General features: G+C 30.5%; 1 protein-coding gene across 5 annotated transcripts in view; it reads left to right on the top strand.

Annotated features, from left to right (window-relative positions):
• Positions 1–20,832, top strand: part of comm3 — a 207,000-nt gene extending 186,168 nt beyond the window's left edge. For all 5 annotated transcript variants that reach the window (XM_075303546.1, XM_075303544.1, XM_075303543.1 and 2 more), the window contains one exon: positions 19,986–20,832. In XM_075303546.1, coding sequence (XP_075159661.1) covers positions 19,986–20,659 — 674 coding nt within the window. In that variant the 3' untranslated portion in view covers positions 20,660–20,832. The remainder of the gene's footprint in view (positions 1–19,985) is intronic.
• Positions 20,833–23,186: the final 2,354 nt, after the last annotated feature.

Genomic DNA, 23,186 nt, shown 5'->3' with positions numbered 1-23,186 from the left:
TTCGGCCGGAATAGCCCGAATTTCTTCGGAAATGTTGTCTTCCAAAGCTGGAATAGTTGCTGGCTTATTTCTGTAGACTTTAGACTTGATGTAGCCCCACAAAAAATAGTCTAAAGGCGTCAAATCGCATGATCTTGGTGGCCAACTTACCGGTCCATTTCTTGAGATGAATTGTTCTCCGAAGTTTTCCCTCAAAATGGCCATAGAATCGCGAGCTGTGTGGCATGTAGCGCCATCTTGTTGAAACCACATGTCAACCAAGTTCAGTTCTTCCATTTTTGGCAACAAAAAGTTTGTTAGCATCGAACGATAGCGATCGCCATTCACCGTAACGTTGCGTCCAACAGCATCTTTGAAAAAATACGGTCCAATGATTCCACCAGCGTACAAACCACACCAAACAGTGCATTTTTCGGGATGCATGGGCAGTTCTTGAACGGCTTCTGGTTGCTCTTCACTCCAAATGCGGCAATTTTGCTTATTTACGTAGCCATTCAACCAGAAATGAGCCTCATCGCTGAACAAAATTTGTCGATAAAAAAGCGGATTTTCTGCCAACTTTTCTAGGGCCCATTCACTGAAAATTCGACGTTGTGGCTCGTTAGTAAGTCTATTCATGATGAAATGTCAAAGCATACTGAGCATCTTTCTCTTTGACACCATGTCTGAAATCCCACGTGATCTGTCAAATACTAATGCATGAAAATCCTAACCTCAAAAGAATCACCCTTTACAAAAAAAAGGCATAGGAAAATTGTTTTATCAAGTCTCTAAAGGGAATTTGGCTTGAATGCCAATGATAGAGATTTGCAATATTTTGTATTGGGCCATTTTTTTATTCATGTCCATATGTGACCCTGCAGGAAAAACTTGGTTCATTGAAGAAAATTTAGATGAATTTTAGAAAATCTTAGCTAAACTGTATAACAAAGGCCGATATCACGCCGATTTCAAAATATAAGTAAATATTTTTGGATAAATTCAAAATAAAAATAAATAAAACTTCAAAGTTCGAAGGAAAAAAAATGAATTTACACATTTTCAGAAATTCTGAATTAATTAGTGGGAGACACGAACTTAGGAAAACTTTATGTTTCATTTGTGTATAATTTTTCCCTATTTTTAAAAATTTCCATAGAAATAAAATTTTGATAAAATTTTCCATAGAAATAAAATTTTGATAAAATTTTCTATAGAAATAATAATTTGATAAAATTTTCTATAGAATTTTGAAAAAAAAAATTTATATAAATAAAATTTTGAGAAAATTTTCTATACAAATAAAATGTTGACAAAATTTTTAATAGAATTAAAATTTTGATAATATTTTTAATAGACATAAAATTTGGACAAAATTTTCTACAGAAATAAAAATTTGGTAAATTTTTCTAAAGAACAAAAATTTTTATAGAAATTAAATTTTGACAAAATTTTCTAAGAAATAAAATTTTGACAAAATTTTCTACAGAAATAAAATTTTGACAAAATATTCTATAGAAATAAACTATTGACAAAAGATTTTATAGAAATAACATTTTCACAAAATTTTCTATAGAAATAAAATTTTGACAAAATCTTCTATAGAAATAACATTTTGACAAAATCTTCTATAGAAATAAAATTTTTACCACATTTTCTATAGAAATAAAATTTTGACAAAATTTTCTATAGAAATAAAATTTTGAAAAAAATTTCTATAGAAATAAGATTTGACAAAATTTCCAATAGAAATAAGATTTGACAAAATTTTCTCAAGATATAAAATTTTGAAAAAAATTCCGAATAAAAAAATTTGCAAAACTTTATATAAAAATAAAATTTCGACAAATTTTTCTATAGAAACAAAATTTTGACAAAATTTTCTATATAAATAAAAAAATGTGAGGGCCCACATATTGCGACTCGTCGTTCGACTGGACTTTGAGTCCTGTGACTTTTTTCTCGATAAGCGTTTTTCGGGAAAACGTATACGTTGTGCCTCCAACTCTGCTTCTTCATCGCTGCTCATCAACATGGTGACCTCTTGTTCCACGTCCATAACTTCACTATCACATTCCTCCTCATCCTCATCTTCTTCATCAATTTCCTCGTCCTCGTCATCATTGTCCTCGGAATCAATATCATCATCATCCTTTATCTGCTCTTCTTCATCTTCTTCGTCAGTGTTTTTCTTGTTTGCTGGTATTGTTTCCCCCGTGTCTTTTTCAATTTTTATAGGCACATGCTCCAATAGTTTGATCATTGTTGCTGCAAAAACCAACTATAGCCACTTTTGTTATAACTGAACTGGAAACTCAATATTTTACCACTAACTTTTGCAAATTTTTATTAAAAACAAAAGCAATTAAAAAATGAAATGAAGAAAAAATTAATGAAATAAATAAAGACGCCGATCTGTTAATGTTTGCTTCTTCGCTCTGCTCTCTGTACTGTTTGTGTACACGCATAAACCCCGCACACATACACGCAGGCAAATTGTCGAAATTCTCACATACACACACTCACACGAACAACCATTGACAATTTTTGCAATCTTCATCCACAAATACAGAGTTGGTTTTTCGTAGTATGATTCATTTTCCAACATGGTTGTATTTAATTGTACTGACTTGAGATTTGTAACGGTTTATACCGGCAATGGATGGTGATTTAACAAATTGTAGACAGATCGTGGAAGGTAACTGTAAATGTAAAATGAAATACAAAAAAAAGGCATAGGAAAATTGTTTTATCAAGTCTCTAAAGGGAATTTGGCTTGAATGCCAATGATAGAGATTTGCAATATTTTGTATTGGGCCATTTTTTTATTCATGTCCATATGTGACCCTGCAGGAAAAACTTGGTTCATTGAAGAAAATTTAGATGAATTTTAGAAAATCTTAGCTAAACTGTATAACAAAGGCCGATATCACGCCGATTTCAAAATATAAGTAAATATTTTTGGATAAATTCAAAATAAAAATAAATAAAACTTCAAAGTTCGAAGGAAAAAAAATGAATTTACACATTTTCAGAAATTCTGAATTAATTAGTGGGAGACACGAACTTAGGAAAACTTTATGTTTCATTTGTGTATAATTTTTCCCTATTTTTAAAAATTTCCATAGAAATAAAATTTTGATAAAATTTTCCATAGAAATAAAATTTTGATAAAATTTTCTATAGAAATAATAATTTGATAAAATTTTCTATAGAATTTTGAAAAAAAAAATTTATATAAATAAAATTTTGAGAAAATTTTCTATACAAATAAAATGTTGACAAAATTTTTAATAGAATTAAAATTTTGATAATATTTTTAATAGACATAAAATTTGGACAAAATTTTCTACAGAAATAAAAATTTGGTAAATTTTTCTAAAGAACAAAAATTTTTATAGAAATTAAATTTTGACAAAATTTTCTAAGAAATAAAATTTTGACAAAATTTTCTACAGAAATAAAATTTTGACAAAATATTCTATAGAAATAAACTATTGACAAAAGATTTTATAGAAATAACATTTTCACAAAATTTTCTATAGAAATAAAATTTTGACAAAATCTTCTATAGAAATAACATTTTGACAAAATCTTCTATAGAAATAAAATTTTTACCACATTTTCTATAGAAATAAAATTTTGACAAAATTTTCTATAGAAATAAAATTTTGAAAAAAATTTCTATAGAAATAAGATTTGACAAAATTTCCAATAGAAATAAGATTTGACAAAATTTTCTCAAGATATAAAATTTTGAAAAAAATTCCGAATAAAAAAATTTGCAAAACTTTATATAAAAATAAAATTTCGACAAATTTTTCTATAGAAACAAAATTTTGACAAAATTTTCTATATAAATAAAATTTTGACAAAATTTTCTATAGAAACAAAATTTGACAAAATTTTCTGTAGATATAACATTTTGAAAAATTTTTAATAGAAATAAAATTTTGATAAAGTGTTCTGTAGAAATAAAATTAAAAAAAAAAAACTTCTATAGAAATTAAATTATGACAACTTTTTGTATAAAAATAAAATTTTAACAAAATTTTCTATAGAAATAAGATTTAACAAAATTTTCTCTAGATATAAAATTAAAAAAAAAATCTATAGAAATATAATTTTGCAAAATCTTATACAGAAATAAAATTCTGACATAATTTTCTATAGAAATAAAATTTTGAAAAAAAAATCTATAGGAATAAAATTTTGACAAAATTTTCTACAGAAATAAAATTTTGACAAAATTTTCCATAGAAATGAAATTTGACAAAATTTTCTCTAGATATAAAATTGTGAAAAAAATTTCTATAGAAATAAGATTTGACAAAATTTTCTATAGAAATAAGATTTGGCAAAATTTTCTATACGTATAAAATTTTGCAAAAATTTTCTATAGAAATAAAATTTTGCAAAATTTTATATAAAAATAAAATTTCGACAAATTTTTCTATAGAAACAAAATTTCGACAAATTTTTCTATAAAAACAAAATTTTGACAAAATTTTCTATATAAATACAATTTTGACAAAATTTTCTATAGAAACAAAATTTGACAAAATTTTCTCTAGATATAACATTTTGAAAAAATTTTTAATAGAAATAAAATTTTGATAAAGTGTTCTATAGAAATAAAATTTTGAAACAAACTTTCTATAGAAATTAAATTTTGACAACTTTTTGTATAAAAATAAAATTTTGACAACATTTTCTATAGAAATAAGATTTGACAAAATTTTCTCTAGATATAACATAAAATTAAAAAAAAAATTATAAAAATATAATTTTGCAAAATCTTCTATAGAAATAAAATTCTGACAAAATTTTCTATAGAAATAAAATTTTGAAAAAAATCTATAGAAATAAAATTTTGACAAGATTTTCTATAGAAATAAAATTTTGACAAAATTTTCCATAGAAATGAAATTTGACAAAATTTTCTCTAGACATAAAATTTTGAAAAAAATTTTCCATAGAAATGAAATTTGACAAAATTTTCTCTTGACATAAAATTTTGAAAAAATTTCTGAAGAAATAAAATTTGACAAAATTTTCTATAAAAATAAAATTTTGACAAAATTTTCAATAGAAATAAAATTTTGGGAAAATTTTCTATATAAATAAAATTTTGACAAAATTTTCTTGATAGTGGTGTGTGGGATGTTCGTAAAAGACTTCACTGAAACTTTGAAAATGTTTAACCCATAACATTGTGTTAGCCGTAAAAATACTTGGTGGCCTCATAAGTATACAGCCCTTCATCCACCAAACTAAATCCGAGCAACCTCGCAATCATGGCTAAATTAAAGATATTTCATCACACCTCAAAGACGACCAAAAACGCATTTATTACACACGATGCTTTCCTGCTGCTGCTCAAACAAGAAACACCCTAACTGGGGGTCAGGATAATGTCGAAATATGTTCATTTTAGAATGGCAACATGTTTCGTAACAATTTTACAATAAACTACCTCCCCACCTCAGGAACAATGGAAGCTCCAAAGATATGCTTCCAAACTCCCTCTCGTAGACATAGTAAATAAATGTAGTAATAAATGTTTTATTTCAAGGATATCATCAGTGACGACGACAATGACATGGGGAAGAGGCGGTCATACATAAACCCAAACAAAACACCTTCTGTGGAAATGTACTACGCATTTGGGATGGCATAAAAATGGGAAATGGTGGATGTAATTTTTTTACGAAAAGGGGTAACAAAAAACACTTGTATTTCTATCGTAGGATGGAGGAAAGATGTTTGGGAATTCCCTTTACAAAGGATTTTACTTTCGAATAGAAAAAAAAATGGAGGTAAATATCTACAATAGATCTCTACATTGCAAAAAACTCGCCCAGTTCCAAAGATTTTGTCCTCACTCTAATGACTTAGCTATTGATAAATTTAAATTTTTTATTTCTATAAAGAATTTTGTCAAAATTTTGTTTCTATAGACAATTTTGTCAACATTTTATTTCTATAGAAAATTTTATCAAAATCTAATTCCTATAGAAAATTTTGTCAAAATTTTATTTCTATAGAAAATTTTTCAAACCCCCTATTTCTATAGAAAATTTTGTGAAAATTTTATTTCTATAGAAAATTTTGTCAAAATTTTATTTCTATAGAAAATTTTGACAAAATTATTTCTAGGAAAAATTTATTTGTATAGAAAATTTTGTGAAAATTTTATTTCTATAGAAAATTTTATTTCTATAGAAAATTTTGACAAAATTATTTCTATGGAAAAATTTATTTGTATAGAAAATTTTGTCAAAAATTTATTTGTATAGGAAATGTTGTCAAAATTTTATTTCTATAGAAAATTTTGTCAAAATTTTATTTCTATAGAAAATTTTGTCAAAATTTTATTTATATAGAAAATTTTGTCAAAATTTTATTTCTATAGAAAATTTTATCAAAATTTTATTTCTATAGAGAATTTTGTCAACATTTTATTTCTATAGAAAATTTGGTCCAAATTATATTTCTATAGAAAATTTTGTCAAAATTTTATTTCTGTATAAATTTTTGTCAAAATTTTATTTCTATAGAAAATTTTATCAAAATTTTATTGACGGTGGCAAAGGAAAAGAGATACGTTTGTACGGAGGCCTCTAAGAGAAGCAAATTTCATCCGATCCGGCTGAAATTTGGTACATGGTGTTAGTATATGGTCTCTAACAACCACACAAAAATTGGTCTACGTCGGTCCATAATTATATATAGCCCCCATATAAACCGATCCCCCGATTTGGCTTGCGAGGCCTCTAAGAGAAGCAAATTTCATCCGATCCGGCTGAAATTTGGTACATGGTGTTGGTATATGGTCTCTAACAACCACGCAAAAATTGATCCACATCGGTCCATAATTATATATAGCCCCCATATAAACCGATCCCCCGATTTGGCTTACGAGGCCTCTAAGAGAAGCAAATTTCATCCGATCCGGCTGAAATTTGGTACATGGTGTTGGTATATGGTCTCTGACAACCACGCAAAAATTGATCCACATCGGTCCATAATTATATATAGCCCCCATATAAACCGATCACCAGATTTGACCTCCGGAGCCTCTTGGAAGACCAAAATCCATCTGATTCAGTTGAAATTTGGTATGTGGTGTTAATATATGGCCTCAAACTCCCATGCAAAAATTGGTCGGTATCGGTCCATAATTATATATAGACCCCGTATAAACCGATCCACAGATTTGACCTCCAGAGCCCCTTGGAAGAGCAAAATTCTTCCCATTCGGTTGAAATTTGGTACGTGATGTTAGTATAGGGTATCCAACAACCATGCAGGAATTGGTTCCTATCAGCCCATAATTATATGTAGCTCCATATAAACCGATCCCCAGGTCTGACCTCCGGTGCCTTTTGGAGAAGCAAAATTCATCCGATCTGCTTGAAATTTGGTACGTGGTGATAGTATATGATATTTAACAACCATGCCAAAAGTGGTCCATATCAGTCCATAATCATATATAGCCCCATATAAACCGATCCCGAGATTTGGTTTTGGAGCCTCTTGGAGGAGCAAATTTCATCCGAGTGAGTTGAAATTTGGTACATTGTGCTAGTATATGGCCGTTAACAACCATGCTTAACTAGGTCCATATCGGTCTATAGTTATATATATCCCTCAGATAAATCGATTTCCAATCACACAAAAATTGGTCCATATCAAGTTCATAATTGTATATAGCCCCCATATAAGCGCCCCCATATTTCAATTCTGGCTCTCTACGTACCGTGCAAAAAGTCCATATCGATTCGTAATTATTTGTAGACTTAACTATATATACATAACTTTTTTGTCTAATATATACCACGAATGGACTAACTCACAATTTAGAAAACGATGTTAAGATGTTTTAAGATACCACAACCCAAGTAATTCGATTGTGGATGACAGACTTTCGTAGAAGTTTCTACGCAATCCATGGTGGAGGGTACATAAGATTCGGCCTGGCCGAACTTACAGCCGTATATACTTGTTTTTGATAGAAAATTTTGCCAAAAATTTATTTCTATAGAAAATTTTGTCAACATTTTGTTTCTATAGAAAATTTTGTCAAAATTTTATTTCTATAGAAAATTTTATTTCATTCTTTTTGTTTTGTTATTGTTGGTTTATTCTTCAATCATTATTGTTGTTTTTTTGATATCAGCTTAAAACCATGCATTGACTAAACTACAAGTGTAGCTTAACCAACAGAGGAAAATAATGTTTGTCAAATTTATTTGGGCAAAACCCTATAGACTGCAAGATGGTTGGATGGACGCACGTTTCGCAATTACCACATTCCTCATCAGCATCATCTACTTGCAGTAAAACTATCAACCAATTATCAGAATAAAAGCTGAAATCAAAAACAACAATAAACATTTTATTTCTATAGAAATATTTTTGTCAAAATGTGATTTCTATAGAAAATTTTATTTCTATAGAAAATTTTGTCAAAATTTTATTTTTATAGAAAATGTTGTCAAAATTTTATTTCTATAGAAAATTTTGTCAAAATTTTATTTCTATAGAAAATTTTCTCAAAATTTTATTTTTATAGAAAATTTTGTTAAAATATATTTTGAGCGCCTAAAATTATGCTCAACTTTGTTTAATATACAGTAATCCCTCGTTGTTTCGATTTACGTCGTCAATTTTTTTGTTCCATCAAACTTCGATTTACGTCGTCGATTTATCAGAAACTCCTTCCATAAGTAAAATAAGTATCAATGATGATGACGTCGAAACTTTTTTTCTGAAATTCTTACCGAAATTACTGAATTACCTTTATTTTTGAAGTTTTTTATTATGTACACGCACATGCATACATAAATGGACTTAGCAGTAAATATGAGTAATTTTTGATTCGGTTTACGTCGTTTCGATTAACGCTGTCAAATTCCGGAACCAGTCACGACGTAAATCGAGGGATCACTGTAGACTCAAAGCTATTGCAAGGTCTGTGGCTCAAAGTACTTGTATTTGTAATTTCTGTTTAAGAATTAAAATAAATATATGTTTTTATATTTGTAGACCCAAACGCCTTGTAAATATTGTGCTTAATACCCCAATCTATTAATTTCTTCCATTTTCGAAACGTCCATTCATTCATTCAAGGGACCATAAACAATGATTTACCCCAAGAATATAATGGCATTTGAGATTACCAGCAAAAAAAAAAAAAAACGAACAGAAAATCAAAAACATTAGGCATAAAAAGCGCAACAAATTTCACATCAGCTAGGGTGGTGTTAAACGTAGATCTGTGTAAAAGGTTTGCCAGTTACCGATTTGAAAATTTAGCTTAGCTTGCATGAAAAGAGGGTTGGTTCAGGGTATCAGACAGACAGCCAGGAGATAAAAACGGAGCATATGTTTATAAAAGTTTGCACTTTACAAAATTACAAAAAAAACTGCTTTCGAAACGAAAATCCCATACATTGTGTGTGTGTAGATGAACGTGTAAAGAAATTTCATTAATTCCTGGGTTAACATTAAAATAAAACTACCACCGCTAAAGCTGCCTCATTGTCATCATCAGCCACTGTGAGGTGTAGCAGTGGCTTTTTGCCAAATAAATTGTGTGGCATGGATAAAATAGAAAGCAACGTCAGCATTTTTATAGTAAATTGAATGAGGTCTGTGATAATAATTGGTGGAATTTTAATTTTTACCAAGCTGTGTGTGTGTGGACGAATGTCGTTGATTTTAACGAACGAATTTTTTAACACAAATTTTTTTATATTTGAAATAGTTTTACATCATTTTTTAACCTATCTCTGCACAGAAAAAAATTTCACGACAATTTTTCCAATTAAAATATTAATTGAGTTTTAAGAAATATTCAATTAAAAATTTAATTGATTCAACAAATTTTTTAATTGAAACAAAAATCAATCACACAAATTAATAATATCAATTAATTTTTTAATTGACTGTCAATTAATTTTTTAATTGATATTATCATTTCTGTGATTGAAGACATTTCAATTAAAAAATTAATTGGATCAATTAATTTCGTGATTGAATCAGAAAAAAAAAAATTTGTGTGTGCTGAGGATTTTTTTTGGAAAATTTTTAAGAAAATTAAGGGGTACATGTTTTTTGGATCTGTATTTCAATCTGAACAGAAAGACTGATATTAGGAGCTATACATGATTTTTTACCCACAGAATTTATATGCCACTAATATTGACTACATTATTAAAAAAGGAGGAAATCGCTCAATTAGTATTTTTGCTAAAAGTTTTAATTCTATAGAAAATTTTATAAAAATTTTAATTCTATAGAAAATTTTCTAAAAATTCTATTTCAGTAGAAAATTTTCGAAAAGTTTAAATTCAATATAAAATTTTCTAAAAATATTAATTCTATAGAAAACTTTCTAAAAATGTTAATTCTATAGAAAATTTTCTAAAAGTTTTAATTCTATATAAAATTATCTAAACATTTTAATTCTATACAAAATATTCTAAAAATGTTATTCTTTATAAAATTTTAATTCTACATAAAATTTTCTCAAAATTTTAATTCTACATAAAATTTTCTCAAAATTTTATTTCTCTAGAAATTTTTCTCAAAATTTTATTTCTATAGAAAATATTCTCAAATATTTATTTCTATAGAAAGTTTTCTAAGTTTTATATCTACAGAAAATTTTTTAAAAATTGTAATTGCATAGAAATTAAAAAAAAAATCTCAAAAATTTTTAATTTTATATAAAAATTTCTCAAAATGTTAATTCTATATAAAATATTATAAAAATTGAATTGTTTGTAAAATTTTAATACTATATAAAATTTTCTCAAAATTGTATTTCTATAGAAATTTTTCTCAAAGTTTTATTTTTATAGAGAATTTTCTAAAAAATTTTAATTGTATAGAAAATGTTCTAACAATTTCAATTTTATGTAAAATTTTCTCAAAATTTTATTTCCATAGAAAATTTTATTTCTATAGAAAATTTTCTAAAAATGGTAATTGTATAGAATTTTTTTTTTAAATTTTAATTTTATATACAATTTTCTCCAACATTTTTTTTAAAGAAATTTTTCTCAAAATTGAATTTCTACAGAAAAATTTCTCAAAATTTTATTTCTACAGAAAATTATATTTCTATAGAAAATTTTCTAAAAATTGTAATTGTATAGAATTTTTTCTAAAAAAATATATAATTTTTTTTTTAAATTTTATTTCTATAGAAAAATTTCTCAAATTTTTTTTCTACAGAAAATTATATAGAAAATTTTCTAAAAATTGTAATTGTATAGAAATTTTTCTAAAAAAATGGATATAAAATTTTTTCAAATTTTATTTTCCTAAAGCCTATATATCTCCAACTTCTAAGGTGGAGAAGAACGTTTTGAAAAAAACTACCAAAACATCAATAATTCTACCAATCTACCAAACAGTAAAAAATCTACCATTTTTGGTAGAAAATTCTACCAGTTGTGGCAATCGTGATAGTGACCCAATTTTTCGAAATTGGGCTATACGTATATATGGGAGTTGTATCTAACTTTGATCCCTGTTTTTCCAAATTCAATAGCGTTCGTCCTTCTGTCAAAAAACAACGTGTACCAAATTTCATCTAAATCGGTTAATAAATGCGTCTAGAATCCTGCGAGCAACAAATACATGGACGGACACCAAGGGTTAGATCGTCTCAGATGGTGATTCTGAGTAGATCGGTATATATTTTATGGGGTCTAAAATCAATATTTTTAGTAGGCACATTATTTAGCAGATTAAAGTTATTATAACCTGATGGTTTAGGATATAACAAGTTCGGCCAGGCCGAATCTAACGTACCCTCCACTATGGATTGAGTAGAAACTTCTACTTAAGACTGTCATCCACAATATAATTCATATATAATTAAGTTCTTGACCCGGTATATGGAAAATAGGGAAGGGTAAAAATAATTACCAACGGATATGAAGTTTTGCGCGGTAATTAGAGAGCCGAATTCAAATATGGGGGTCGCTTTATAAGGGGGCTATATACAATTTTGAACCGACGGATATGAAGTTTTGCGCGGTAATTAGAGAGCCGAATTGAAATATGGGGGTCGCTTTATAAGGGAGCTATATACAATTTTCGTGCGATTGGGGACAGGTTTATCTGGGGATTATATACACTATAGACCGATATGAACCAATTTTTGGCATGGTTTTTAAAGACTAAATACTTAGACCACGTACCTAATTTCAACCGGATCGGATGAAATTTACTCCTCGAAGAGGCTCCGGAGATCAAATCTGTGGATCTGTTTTTATGCGGGCTATATATAATTGGACCGATATGAACGAATTTTTGTATGGTTTTTAAAGACTAAATACTTAGACCACGTTCCAAATTTCAACCGGATCAGATGAAATTTACTTCTCCGAGAGGCTTCGGAAGTCAAATCTGGGGACCGGTTTATATGGGGACTATATAATTATGGACCGATATGGATACACTTCGATGTGGATGTTACGGACCATATACTAACACCACGTACCAAATTTCAACCGGATCGGATGAAGTTTGCTTCTCCAAGAGGTTTCGGAGGTCAAATCTGGGGATTGGTTTATGTGGGGACTATATATAATTATGGACCAATTTTTGCATGGGTGTTAAAGGTCATAAACTAACACTAAGTACCAAATTTAAACCGGATCGGATAGATCAAAATTTCTAATAGACCGATATGGATAAATTTTTACGTGGTTTTAGAGACCATATACTAACACCACGTACCAAATTTCAACCGGATCGGATGAATTTTACCCCTCCAATATCATTGCCATAGAGCTTAACATGGAATCGGGCAGCACTCAGTGATAATAGAGAAGTTCACCAATGTGGTATCACAATGGACTGAATAGTCTAAGTGAGCCTGATACATCGGGCTGCCACCTAACCTAACCTACCCCTCCAATAGGCTCCGGAGGTCCAATCTGGGGATCGGTTTATATGGAGGCTTTATATAATTATAGACCGATATGGATAAATTGTTGCGTGGTTGTTAGAGACCATATACTAACACCACGTACAAAATTTCAATCGGATCGGATGAATTTTGCTTTATATGGGAGCTATATATAATTATGGACCGATATGAACCAATTTTTTGCATGGATGTTAGAACCGGATCGGATGAAATTTATTTCTCTAAGAGGCTCCGTAAGCAAAATCTGGGGGTCGGTTTATATGGGGGCTATACGTAAAAGTGGTGCGATATGGGCCATTTGCAAAACCATCCGACCTACATCAATAACAACTACTTGTGCCAAGTTTCAAGTCGGTAGCTTGTTTCGTTCGGAAGTTAGCGTGATTTCAACAGACGGACGGACGGACATGCTTAGATCGACTGAGAATTTCACCACGACCCAGAATATATATATACTTTGTGGGGTCTTAGAGCAATATTTCGATGTGTTACAAACGGAATGACAAAGTTAATATAGCCCCCACCCTATGGTGGAGGGTATAAAAACCGATAAGAGAGGGTAAAATTTACCACCACCATAGTAGTTAATGGTTAAATTATATTTTAGGAAAGTCCTTCCTTGAATACAAAGAAACAAAGTTGAGCTAATAAAATTTTTCATCTTCGGAAAGAGTAAATAATTGTTATTAAATGATTAAAATGTGTTATAAATATTAAAGTCTGAAAAGATTTAAGAATTCCTACACTGTTAGAAATATATGTTTTTCATATGTTCCGATATCAACAAAATGTGTTTCGAGCATAATTTTTTAAACACAATATATTAAAGTGCAAAAATATAATGTTCCTAACCTAGCATTAAATGTTTGGGACACATATGTTAATATGTTAGAATATATTATGTTTGGGACATGAATGTTTCCTAAAAATAATATGTGTGAATGTAAATATATATATATATGTAAAAATTTCGAGTAAACATATATATGTTGTGATATTTTATTCAGAGAGTGACAGAGAGCGAGAGAGAGAGTATAGGGAAAGGAATACAGATGGAAACCGGGAGGGTTGACGACAGGGCTGTAGAGCCGGAGTCGGAGTCTGAAGATTTTGCTGGAGTCGGAGTCGTAAAAATTTTGCTCGACTCCGACTCCGGCTAAACCAAATTTTTTAAAACACTTCACATTTTTGTAACTAAGCAAGTTTTTACGCAAATTAGTTTCCATTGCGTTATTCATTCGATCAACGTACACCATGATTGTAAATGAAAATCAACTTCCAATTACGGCTACCTTTTGATGTTTCTTAGAATGTTAGACTAGCAGATGGGCTGGATCGATCCATTTTAAAACCGAAATAATTTTTTTTAATTTTATTTTAAGGCCATATACATATGTGGAATATTGACAGAAAAAATTTTCAAAGTTGTTTTTTATAGAAAATTTTTTCTATAAAAAGTTTTGTCAAAATTTTATTTCTATAGCAAATTTTGTCAAAATTTTATTTCTATAAAAAATTTATTCAAAATTTTATTACTATAGAAATATTTTTTTCTATAGAAAATTTAGTCAAAATTTTATTTCTATAGAAAATTTTGCAAAAGTTTGTTTGTTACACAATTTTTTTTTTAAATTTTATTTCTATTGATATTTTATTTCTATAAAAATTTAAGTCAAAATTTTATTTCCATAAGAAATTTTTTCTAAAATTTTATAGTAATAGATTTTTTATTAGAAAATTTTGCCAAAATTTTTTAGTATAAAATTTTTTTTATTAGAAAATTTTGTCAAAATTTAATTTCTATAGAAAATTTAGTCAAAATTTTGTTTCTGTAGAATATTTTGCAGAATTTTATTTACTACACAAAAATTTTTCTAAAATTGTATTTTTATTGATAATTTTTTCAAAATTTTATTTCTATAAGAAAAAATTGTCAAATTTTATTTCTATAGCAAATTTTCTCAAAATTCTGTTTCTTACTGCTGCTCGCTGCTATAAAAAATGTATTCGAAATTTTATTACTATAGAAATATTTTTTTATACCCTCCACCATAGGATGGGGGTATATTAACTTTGTCATTCCGTTTGTAACACATCGAAATATTGCTCTAAGACCCCATAAAGTATATATATTCTGGGTCGTGGTGAAATTCTGAGTCGATCTGAGCATGTCCGTCCGTCCGTCCGTCCGTCTGTTGAAATCACGCTAACTTCCGAACGAAACAAGCTATCGACTTGAAACTTGGCACAAGTAGTTGTTATTGATGTAGGTCGGATGGTATTGAAAATGGGCCATATCGGTCCACTTTTACGTATAGCCCCCATATAAACGGACCCCCAAATTTGGCTTGCGAGGCCTCTAAGAGAAGCAAATTTCATCCGATCCGGCTGAAATTTGGTACATGGTGTTAGTATATGGTCTCTAACAACCATGCAAAAATTGGTCCACATCGGTCCATAATTATATATAGCCCCCATATAAACCGATCCCCCGATTTGGCTTGCGAGGCCTCTAAGAGAAGCAAATTTCATCCGATCCGGCTGAAATTTGGTACATGGTGTTAGTATATGGTCTCTAACAACCATGCAAAAATTGGTCCATATCGGTCCATAATTATATATAGCCCCCATATAAACCGATCCCCCGATTTGGCTTGCGAGGCCTCTAAGAGAAGCAAATTTCATCCGATCCGGCTGAAATTTGGTACATGGTGTTAGTATATGGTCTCTAACAACCATGCAAAAATTGGTTCACATCGGTCCATAATTATATATAGCCCCCATATAAACCGATCCCCCGATTTGGATTGCGAGGCCTCTAAGAGAAGCAAATTTCATCCGATCCGGCTGAAATTTGGTACTTGGTGTTAGTATATGGCCTCTAACATCCATGCAAAAATTGGTCCACATCGGTCCATAATTATATATAGCCCCCATATAAACCGATCACCAGATTTGACCTCCGGAGCCTCTTGGAAGACCAAAATTCATCTGATTCAGTTGAAATTTGGTACGTGGTGTTAATATATGGCCTCAAACTCCCATGCAAAAATTAGTCGGTATCGGTCCATAATTATATATAGGCCCCATATAAACCGATCCCAAGATTTGACCTCCAGAGCCCGTTGGAAGAGCAAAATTCTTCCCATTCGGTTGAAATTTGGTACGTGATATTATTATATGGTATCCAACAACCATGCAGGAATTGGTTCCTATTAGTCCATTATTGTATATAGTTCCCATATAAACTCATCCTCAGATTTGACCTCCGGTGCCTTTAGGGGAAGAAAAATTCATCCGATCTGCTCGAAATTTGGTACGTGGTGATAGTATATGATACCACAACCCAAGTAATTCGATTGTGGATGACAGTCTTTCGTAGAAGTTTCTACGCAATCCATGGTGGAGGGTACATAAGATTCGGCCTGGCCGAACTTACGGCCGTATATACTTGTTTTAATTGTATTTCTATTGATAACTTTTTCAAACTTTTATTTCTATAAAAAGTTTTGCCAAATTTTATTTCTATAAAAATTTTATTCAAAATTTTATTTCTATATATTTGGTCAAAATTTGATTTCTATAAAAAATTTTGCCAAAATTTTAATTCTATAGAAAATTTAGTCAAAATTTTGTTTCTGTAGAAAATTTTGTATGCTCACTGATGCTCACTGCTAAGTCGAAAACTTGTAGAAATGACTCAAATTTTAAAATTTTTCAATGAATGAATCATAAATGCATTTCTGCGAAATTGTCTAAACAATTATAAATATTTCCCAAATATTGCCCGAGATTATTTAGAAGTCTGATTTGAGATTTTATCAAAATGTAGATCTAAATACAAAGTTGTGCAGCCCGCCCGACTTTAGACTTTCCTTGCATTTTTATTTTTTCTTAAAATTGTGTTACGTCCCATAACGTTAGATTCAAATTTAAAGTACATAGATTTTGTAGAAGTATATACAATTTTGTCTAAATCGATTCAGATTCAAATTCATGCATATGGGAATATAAACCTTTATATAGCTCGCAACAAATTTAAAGGATTTGAGATAGTATCAATAATTTTGGTCCACAAATACATACACGCACAGAAAAACCATGTTTGGACATGGTTGCCGCATCCATTTAATGCTTATCTAGAGCATGTAATTGTCGCGAAAACCATGTATTTTGTCTTTGTAAAAATAGTTTACGAGCGGAGAAAAATGTATGGTGGCAATAAGCATTTGAATGGTTCTCAAATACCGCAAACATGTTCTATCATTTAAATGATAGAATTTGAGACCATTAAATGGTCGGGAAAATCATGTACCTGACCATTCAATTTTTTTACTTTTTTACAGGGGAAAAAGTATTTTTACAGGTTAAGTATAGACACGTCTAGAACCATTACATGGCCATAAAGACCATTTACATTTTTTTCGTGACCATTTAATTTTTTAACTTTCTTGCAGCGAAAAGAATTTTATAAAAACATTGAGCAGGTACACACGATTTTCATTTTGCGCGTCAGTCGTGTGTTGATTGTTCCTTGGAATGGACGTAGAATACGGATTTACTGTGTTTTGTGTTAATTTATTTATTCAGAAGTGGCACGTGGTTTTATGTGAAGAAAAAAAAAAAGAAAGTGTAATTGAAAAAATGTACCTGCTTTTTGTTCTGCATTTTGTTATTTGCTGTTACATGATGCCTGCGTTTGTACATTTGATGGGCACGATGTAAATATGGAATAATTACTGATTGTTGAAATTGAAATAAAATAGAGTGTATAAAAATATATGATGTTCGCTTGAACGGCATTATAAATACAAATAAACAATGAATTCGTTTATAAATAAATAAAAACAAACAAATAAATTGAATTTTGTGTTTTCTTTTCTCAAGTGGCGTCCTTTTTTTCGACTATGAAAAAAGTTTTTTTTTCATAAAGATCAAAACATTTTAGGTTGTGACCATGTTCTTTTAACTACGAGAAAAACATTTTTAATGAATACCATAACATTTTAAATTGTGACCATTGTCTTTTCATTCAAACAAAATTCTTTTTATCAATATAATAACATTTTAGATGAGGACAATTATATTTTTCTTAGAACCAAGTTCACTGAGCCAACATGGTTGCAGGTTAAAATGTATTATTTTGCTCTTCGAATATGATTGTGACAATCATGTTTCTTCTCTGCGTGTAACTACAAAGTAGTGGTATTAAAATGAGTTTTAGTTATATTACCCGGAGTCGAGCAAAAATGGCTCGACTCCACAGCCCTAGTTGACGAAAGATATCAACATAACACAGCGAGAGAATTAAAAGAGAACAATTTCTGAGAAACTGCTTGTATGTTGTTCGGAAAACTGTTTTACGAGTTTATTGGTTTTGGCTATGCGCTTGGCATGTTAATAAGGCTTCCACAAAAATTTGATATGCTTACGTCTAAATATTATTTAATTTGAATATTAAAATGAGTATTCGGAGCAAAGAGAATAAATATTCAGAACCAAAAGAAAATGCATTTGAAAAACAAAAAACAGCATGTGAAAAAACAGCACCATTTTATGTATGGCACATTATGGACATAATTAGTTTTTCTTGGTTCGTCAAAAGAAATCGGAACGTACGACGAGTAAGTAAAAATATTCAGACAAAGGATATAAAAAAACAAGTATATACGGCCGTAAGTTCGGCCAGGCCGAATCTTATTTACCCTTTACCATGGATTGCGTAGAAACTTCTACGAAAGACTGTCATCCACAATCGAATTAATTGGGTTGTGGCATCTTAAAACTTCTTAACATCGTTTTCTAAATTGTGAGTTAGTTCATACGTGGTATACATTAGACAAAAAAGTTATGTATAGGTAAGTCTACCTATAATTACGAATTTACATGGACTTTTGCATGGTACGTAGAGAGCTAGAATTGAAATATGGGGGTCGCTTATATGGGGGCTATATAGAATTATGAACTTGATATGGACCAATTTTTGTGTGATTGGGGATCGATTTATCTTAGGGCTATATATAACTATAGACCGATATGGACCTAGTTAGGCATGGTTGTTAACGGCCATATACTAGCACAATGTACCAAATTTCAACTGACTCGGATGAAATTTGCTCCTCCCAGTGGCTCCAAAATCAAATCTCGGGATCGGTTTATATGGGGGCTATATATGATTATGGACTGATATGGACCACTTTTGGCATGGTTGTTAAATATCATATACTAACATCACGTACAAAATTTCAACCGAATCGGATGAATTTTGCTCTTCCAAGGGGCTCCGGAGGTCAAATCTGGGGATCGGTTGACATGGGGGCTATATATAATTATGGACCGATTTCGACTAATTTTTGCATGGGTGTTTGAGGCCATATATTAACACCACGTACCAAATTTCAACCGAATCGGTTGAATTTTGCTCTTCCACGAGGCTCCGGAAGTCAAATCTGGGGATCGGTTTATATGGGGGCTATATATAATTATGGACCGATGTGGACCAATTTTTGTATGGTTGTTAGAGACCCTATACTAACACCATGTACAAAATTTCAGTCGGATCGGATAAAATTTGCTTCTCTTAGAGGATCGGCAAGCCAAATTTGGGGGTCCGTTTATATGGGGGCTATACGTAAAAGTGGACCGATATGGCCCATTTGCAATACAATCTATCCTACATCAATAAAAACTACTTGTGCCCAGTTTGAAGTCGATAGCTTGTTTCGTTCGGAAGTTAGCGTGATTTCAACAGACGGACAGACGAACGGACATGCTCAGATCGACTCATAATTTCACCACGACCCAGAATATGGGGTCTTAGAGCACTATTTCGATGTGTTACAAACGGAATGACAAAGTTAATATACCCCCATCCTATGGTGGAGGGTATAATAGCAGTAATAAATTTGATATAATTTAATAAAAATTATTTTATTTATTTATTTATTTTTTTATTGGAATTATTAATATTAACTAATTTAAATTGCAAAATTATTTTTAATACTAATTTCATTGTCATTTTAGAAAAATTTAATTGTTTTCCTTTTTACAGATCGCACCAGTAATTCCGAAACTGTTGAAGTTTGCCGCAATTGTCCTCCCAACTATGAGGTGGAATCTTTACCTTCCTACACCATTGTCTCGGGTTTACCCACCTATGATGATGCCATTGAGGAATTCCGTAAAGCTGGCATAATACTCACCCCTCCAATGCCTATAATAAAAATTTTCGAAGCTAAAGACTCCAAGGATATTATCAATATAGAATGTGGCAGTGGTGGTGTTAACGAGGGCGATACCATTTCCCTTAATTCCATCAGCAATAATTGTACTTGTGGTGGTGGAATAGGCGGTAATGTTGGTAATAATCTCGCTAGCATTCCAAACAACAACAACAACAACTTACTCTTGCCTCCCATACAAACGGTTAACCATGCACAGAGCACTCAATTTATAGAATTGACTCCAGATCAATTGGCTCATTTGTCACAGAAACGTTTATCCCTGCAAATTGCCTTCCCTCAGCCAGGATCACAATTTCGTCGAAATTCTCGACCAAGAGTGGATATGCGTAATCATTTGCTGCGATCGAGGGCTTCCGGTACAAATAATAATGGAACAGCGTTTGAGGGTCTACCACAAATACATCGAACTTCATCGACATTTTCACTGAATAATGAAAGGCATATGACAACGCATATGCAGCATAGAGGTTCCCTGTATTAATCGAAAAATTGTCCCTTTTTGAAATATAAAAAATTGCAACTTTTTTTTGGTAAATTTTCTCTTAATTATTTTAAGATTTTTCTTTTTTATTTTAAAAATAATAAATGTAGATATTCTATTGAATTGTTAGTTAATAAATTGATATGAGCATAAACAGATGCTATTGACCATTATTCATTTGGTTTAAAGAGTTGAATAATAGCGCAACATCAAATGTAAGTATATATGTCTAGAGAGAAAATTATTATTTGAAATTGTTTTAAATCCGAATCTGATCAGGAATAAAAAACAAAAACTATAATAGATTTCTTCGTCAATGTTCAATTAATTATTTTATTTTGATTCAATTTTGATTTGATTCAAATAAAAATTTGAAATCAATTATTTTTATGCCCTGCACCATACTCCCATATTTTGTCACGCCTTATGTAACACATCGACATACTGGTTTCAAACCTGATAAAGTATACAGTGTCACGCACCCTAAACCACATAGTGGTCAGGGTATTTGCGAAAAAATGTGCCTACCAGAAATATTGATTTCAAGCTCCATTAAATATATACCGATAGACTCAGAACCACATCCCGAGTCGGTTTAGCCCTTGGTGTCCGTCCGCTTGACAATGTATTTGTTATTCGCAGTATTCAGGTCACTATTATTAACCGATTTTGATGAAATTTAGTACAGTGTTGATGGAATAATGGAGGAATATAAAATAAACAAAAATATTTCATTCATTGTCTAGACTGCTTTGTACTGTTATCAAACAAAAGGAATAACCAACAAGTTCTAAATGTACCAACAAATCTAATTTAGAACTACCTGGGCCAATACTTTTATTCATAAAAAAATGTGTTCTTTTTTTAATTTTTTTATAATTTAAATATTTAAAGAACAAAAATGTGTCAAAAAATGATTTAGATGCTTAATTCAATTACAATCCATATTAAAATATTTTTATACCCTCCACCATAGGATGGGGGGTATATTAACATTGTCATTCCGTTTGTAACACATCGAAATATTGCTCTAAGACCCCATAAAGTATATATATTTTGGGTCGTGGTGAAATTCTGAGTCGATCTGAGCATGTCCGTCCGTCCGTCCGTCCGTCTGTTGAAATCACGCTAACTTCCGAACGAAACAAGCTATCGACTTGAAACTTGGCACAAGTAGTTGTTATTGATGTAGGTCGGATGGTATTGCAAATGGGCCATATCGGTCCACTTTTACGTATGTAAAAGTGCGGAGCCACTAAGAGAACCAAATTTCATCCGATCCGGCTGAAATTTGGTACATGGTGTTAGTATATGGTCTCTAACAACCATGCAAAAATTGGTCCATATCGGTCCATAATTATATATAGCCCCCATATAAACCGATCCCCCGATTTGGCTTGTGGAGCCTCTAAGAGAAGCAAATTTCATCCGATCCGGCTGAAATTTGGTACATGGTGTTGGTATATGTTCTCTAATGACCATGCAAAAATTGGTCCACATCGGCCCATAATAATAAAGCCCCCATATAAACCGATCCCCAGATTTGACTTCCGGAGCCCCTTAGATGAACAAAAGTTATCCGATCCGATTGAAATTTGGTACGTGGTGTTAGTATATTGTCTCTAACAACCATGCCAAAATTGGTCCATATCGGTCCATACTTATATATAGCCCCCATATAAGCAGATTTGACCTCCGGAGCCTCTTAGAAGAGCAAAATTCATCCGATCCGGTTGAAATTTGGTACGTGGTGTTAGTTTATGGTCTCTAATAACCATTGGTCCATATTGGTCTATAGTTATATACAGCCGATCCCCAATCACACAAAAATTGGTCCATATCGGTTCATAATCATGGTTGCCACTCGAGCCAAAAATAATCCACTAAAATTTTATTTCTATAGAAAATTTTTTCAAAATTTTATTTCTATAGAAAATTTTGTCAAAATTTTATTTCTATAGAAAATTTTGTCAAAATTTTATTTCTATAGAAAATTTTGTTAAAATTTTATTCGGTTCATAATCATAGTTGCCACTCGAGCCAAAAATAATCTACCAAAATTTTATTTCTATAGAAAATTTTGTCAAAATTTTATTCCTATAGAAAATTTTGTCAAAATTTTATTTCTATAGAAAATTTTGTCAAAATTTTATTTCTATAGAAAATTTTTTCAAAATTTTATTTCTATAGAAATTTTTTTTCCAAATTTTACTTCTATAGAAAATGTTGTCAAAATTTTATTTTGTCAAAATTTTATTTCTATAGAAACTTTAAACTTAATTATATACGTATTTAATCTGCCTTTTTTAGTTTAATATATACCACGTATGGACTATGTGGTATATATTACGGTGTTAGCAAGCTTTAAGGTACCTTGCCATCGGCAAGTGTTACCGCAACCCAAGTAATACGATTGTGGATGACAGTCTTCAGTAGAAGTTTCTACGCAATCCATGGTGGAGGGTACATAAGCTTCGGCCTGGCCGAACTTACGGCCGTATATACTTGTTTAATTTCAAATAGCTTC

Source organism: Haematobia irritans, chromosome 4 (genome assembly GCF_050003625.1).
Source record: "Haematobia irritans isolate KBUSLIRL chromosome 4, ASM5000362v1, whole genome shotgun sequence".
Lineage (NCBI taxonomy): Eukaryota > Metazoa > Arthropoda > Insecta > Diptera > Muscidae > Haematobia > Haematobia irritans.
The sequence above is the reverse complement of the archived record's forward strand: the minus strand, read 5'-3'. Positions and strand labels throughout refer to the sequence as shown.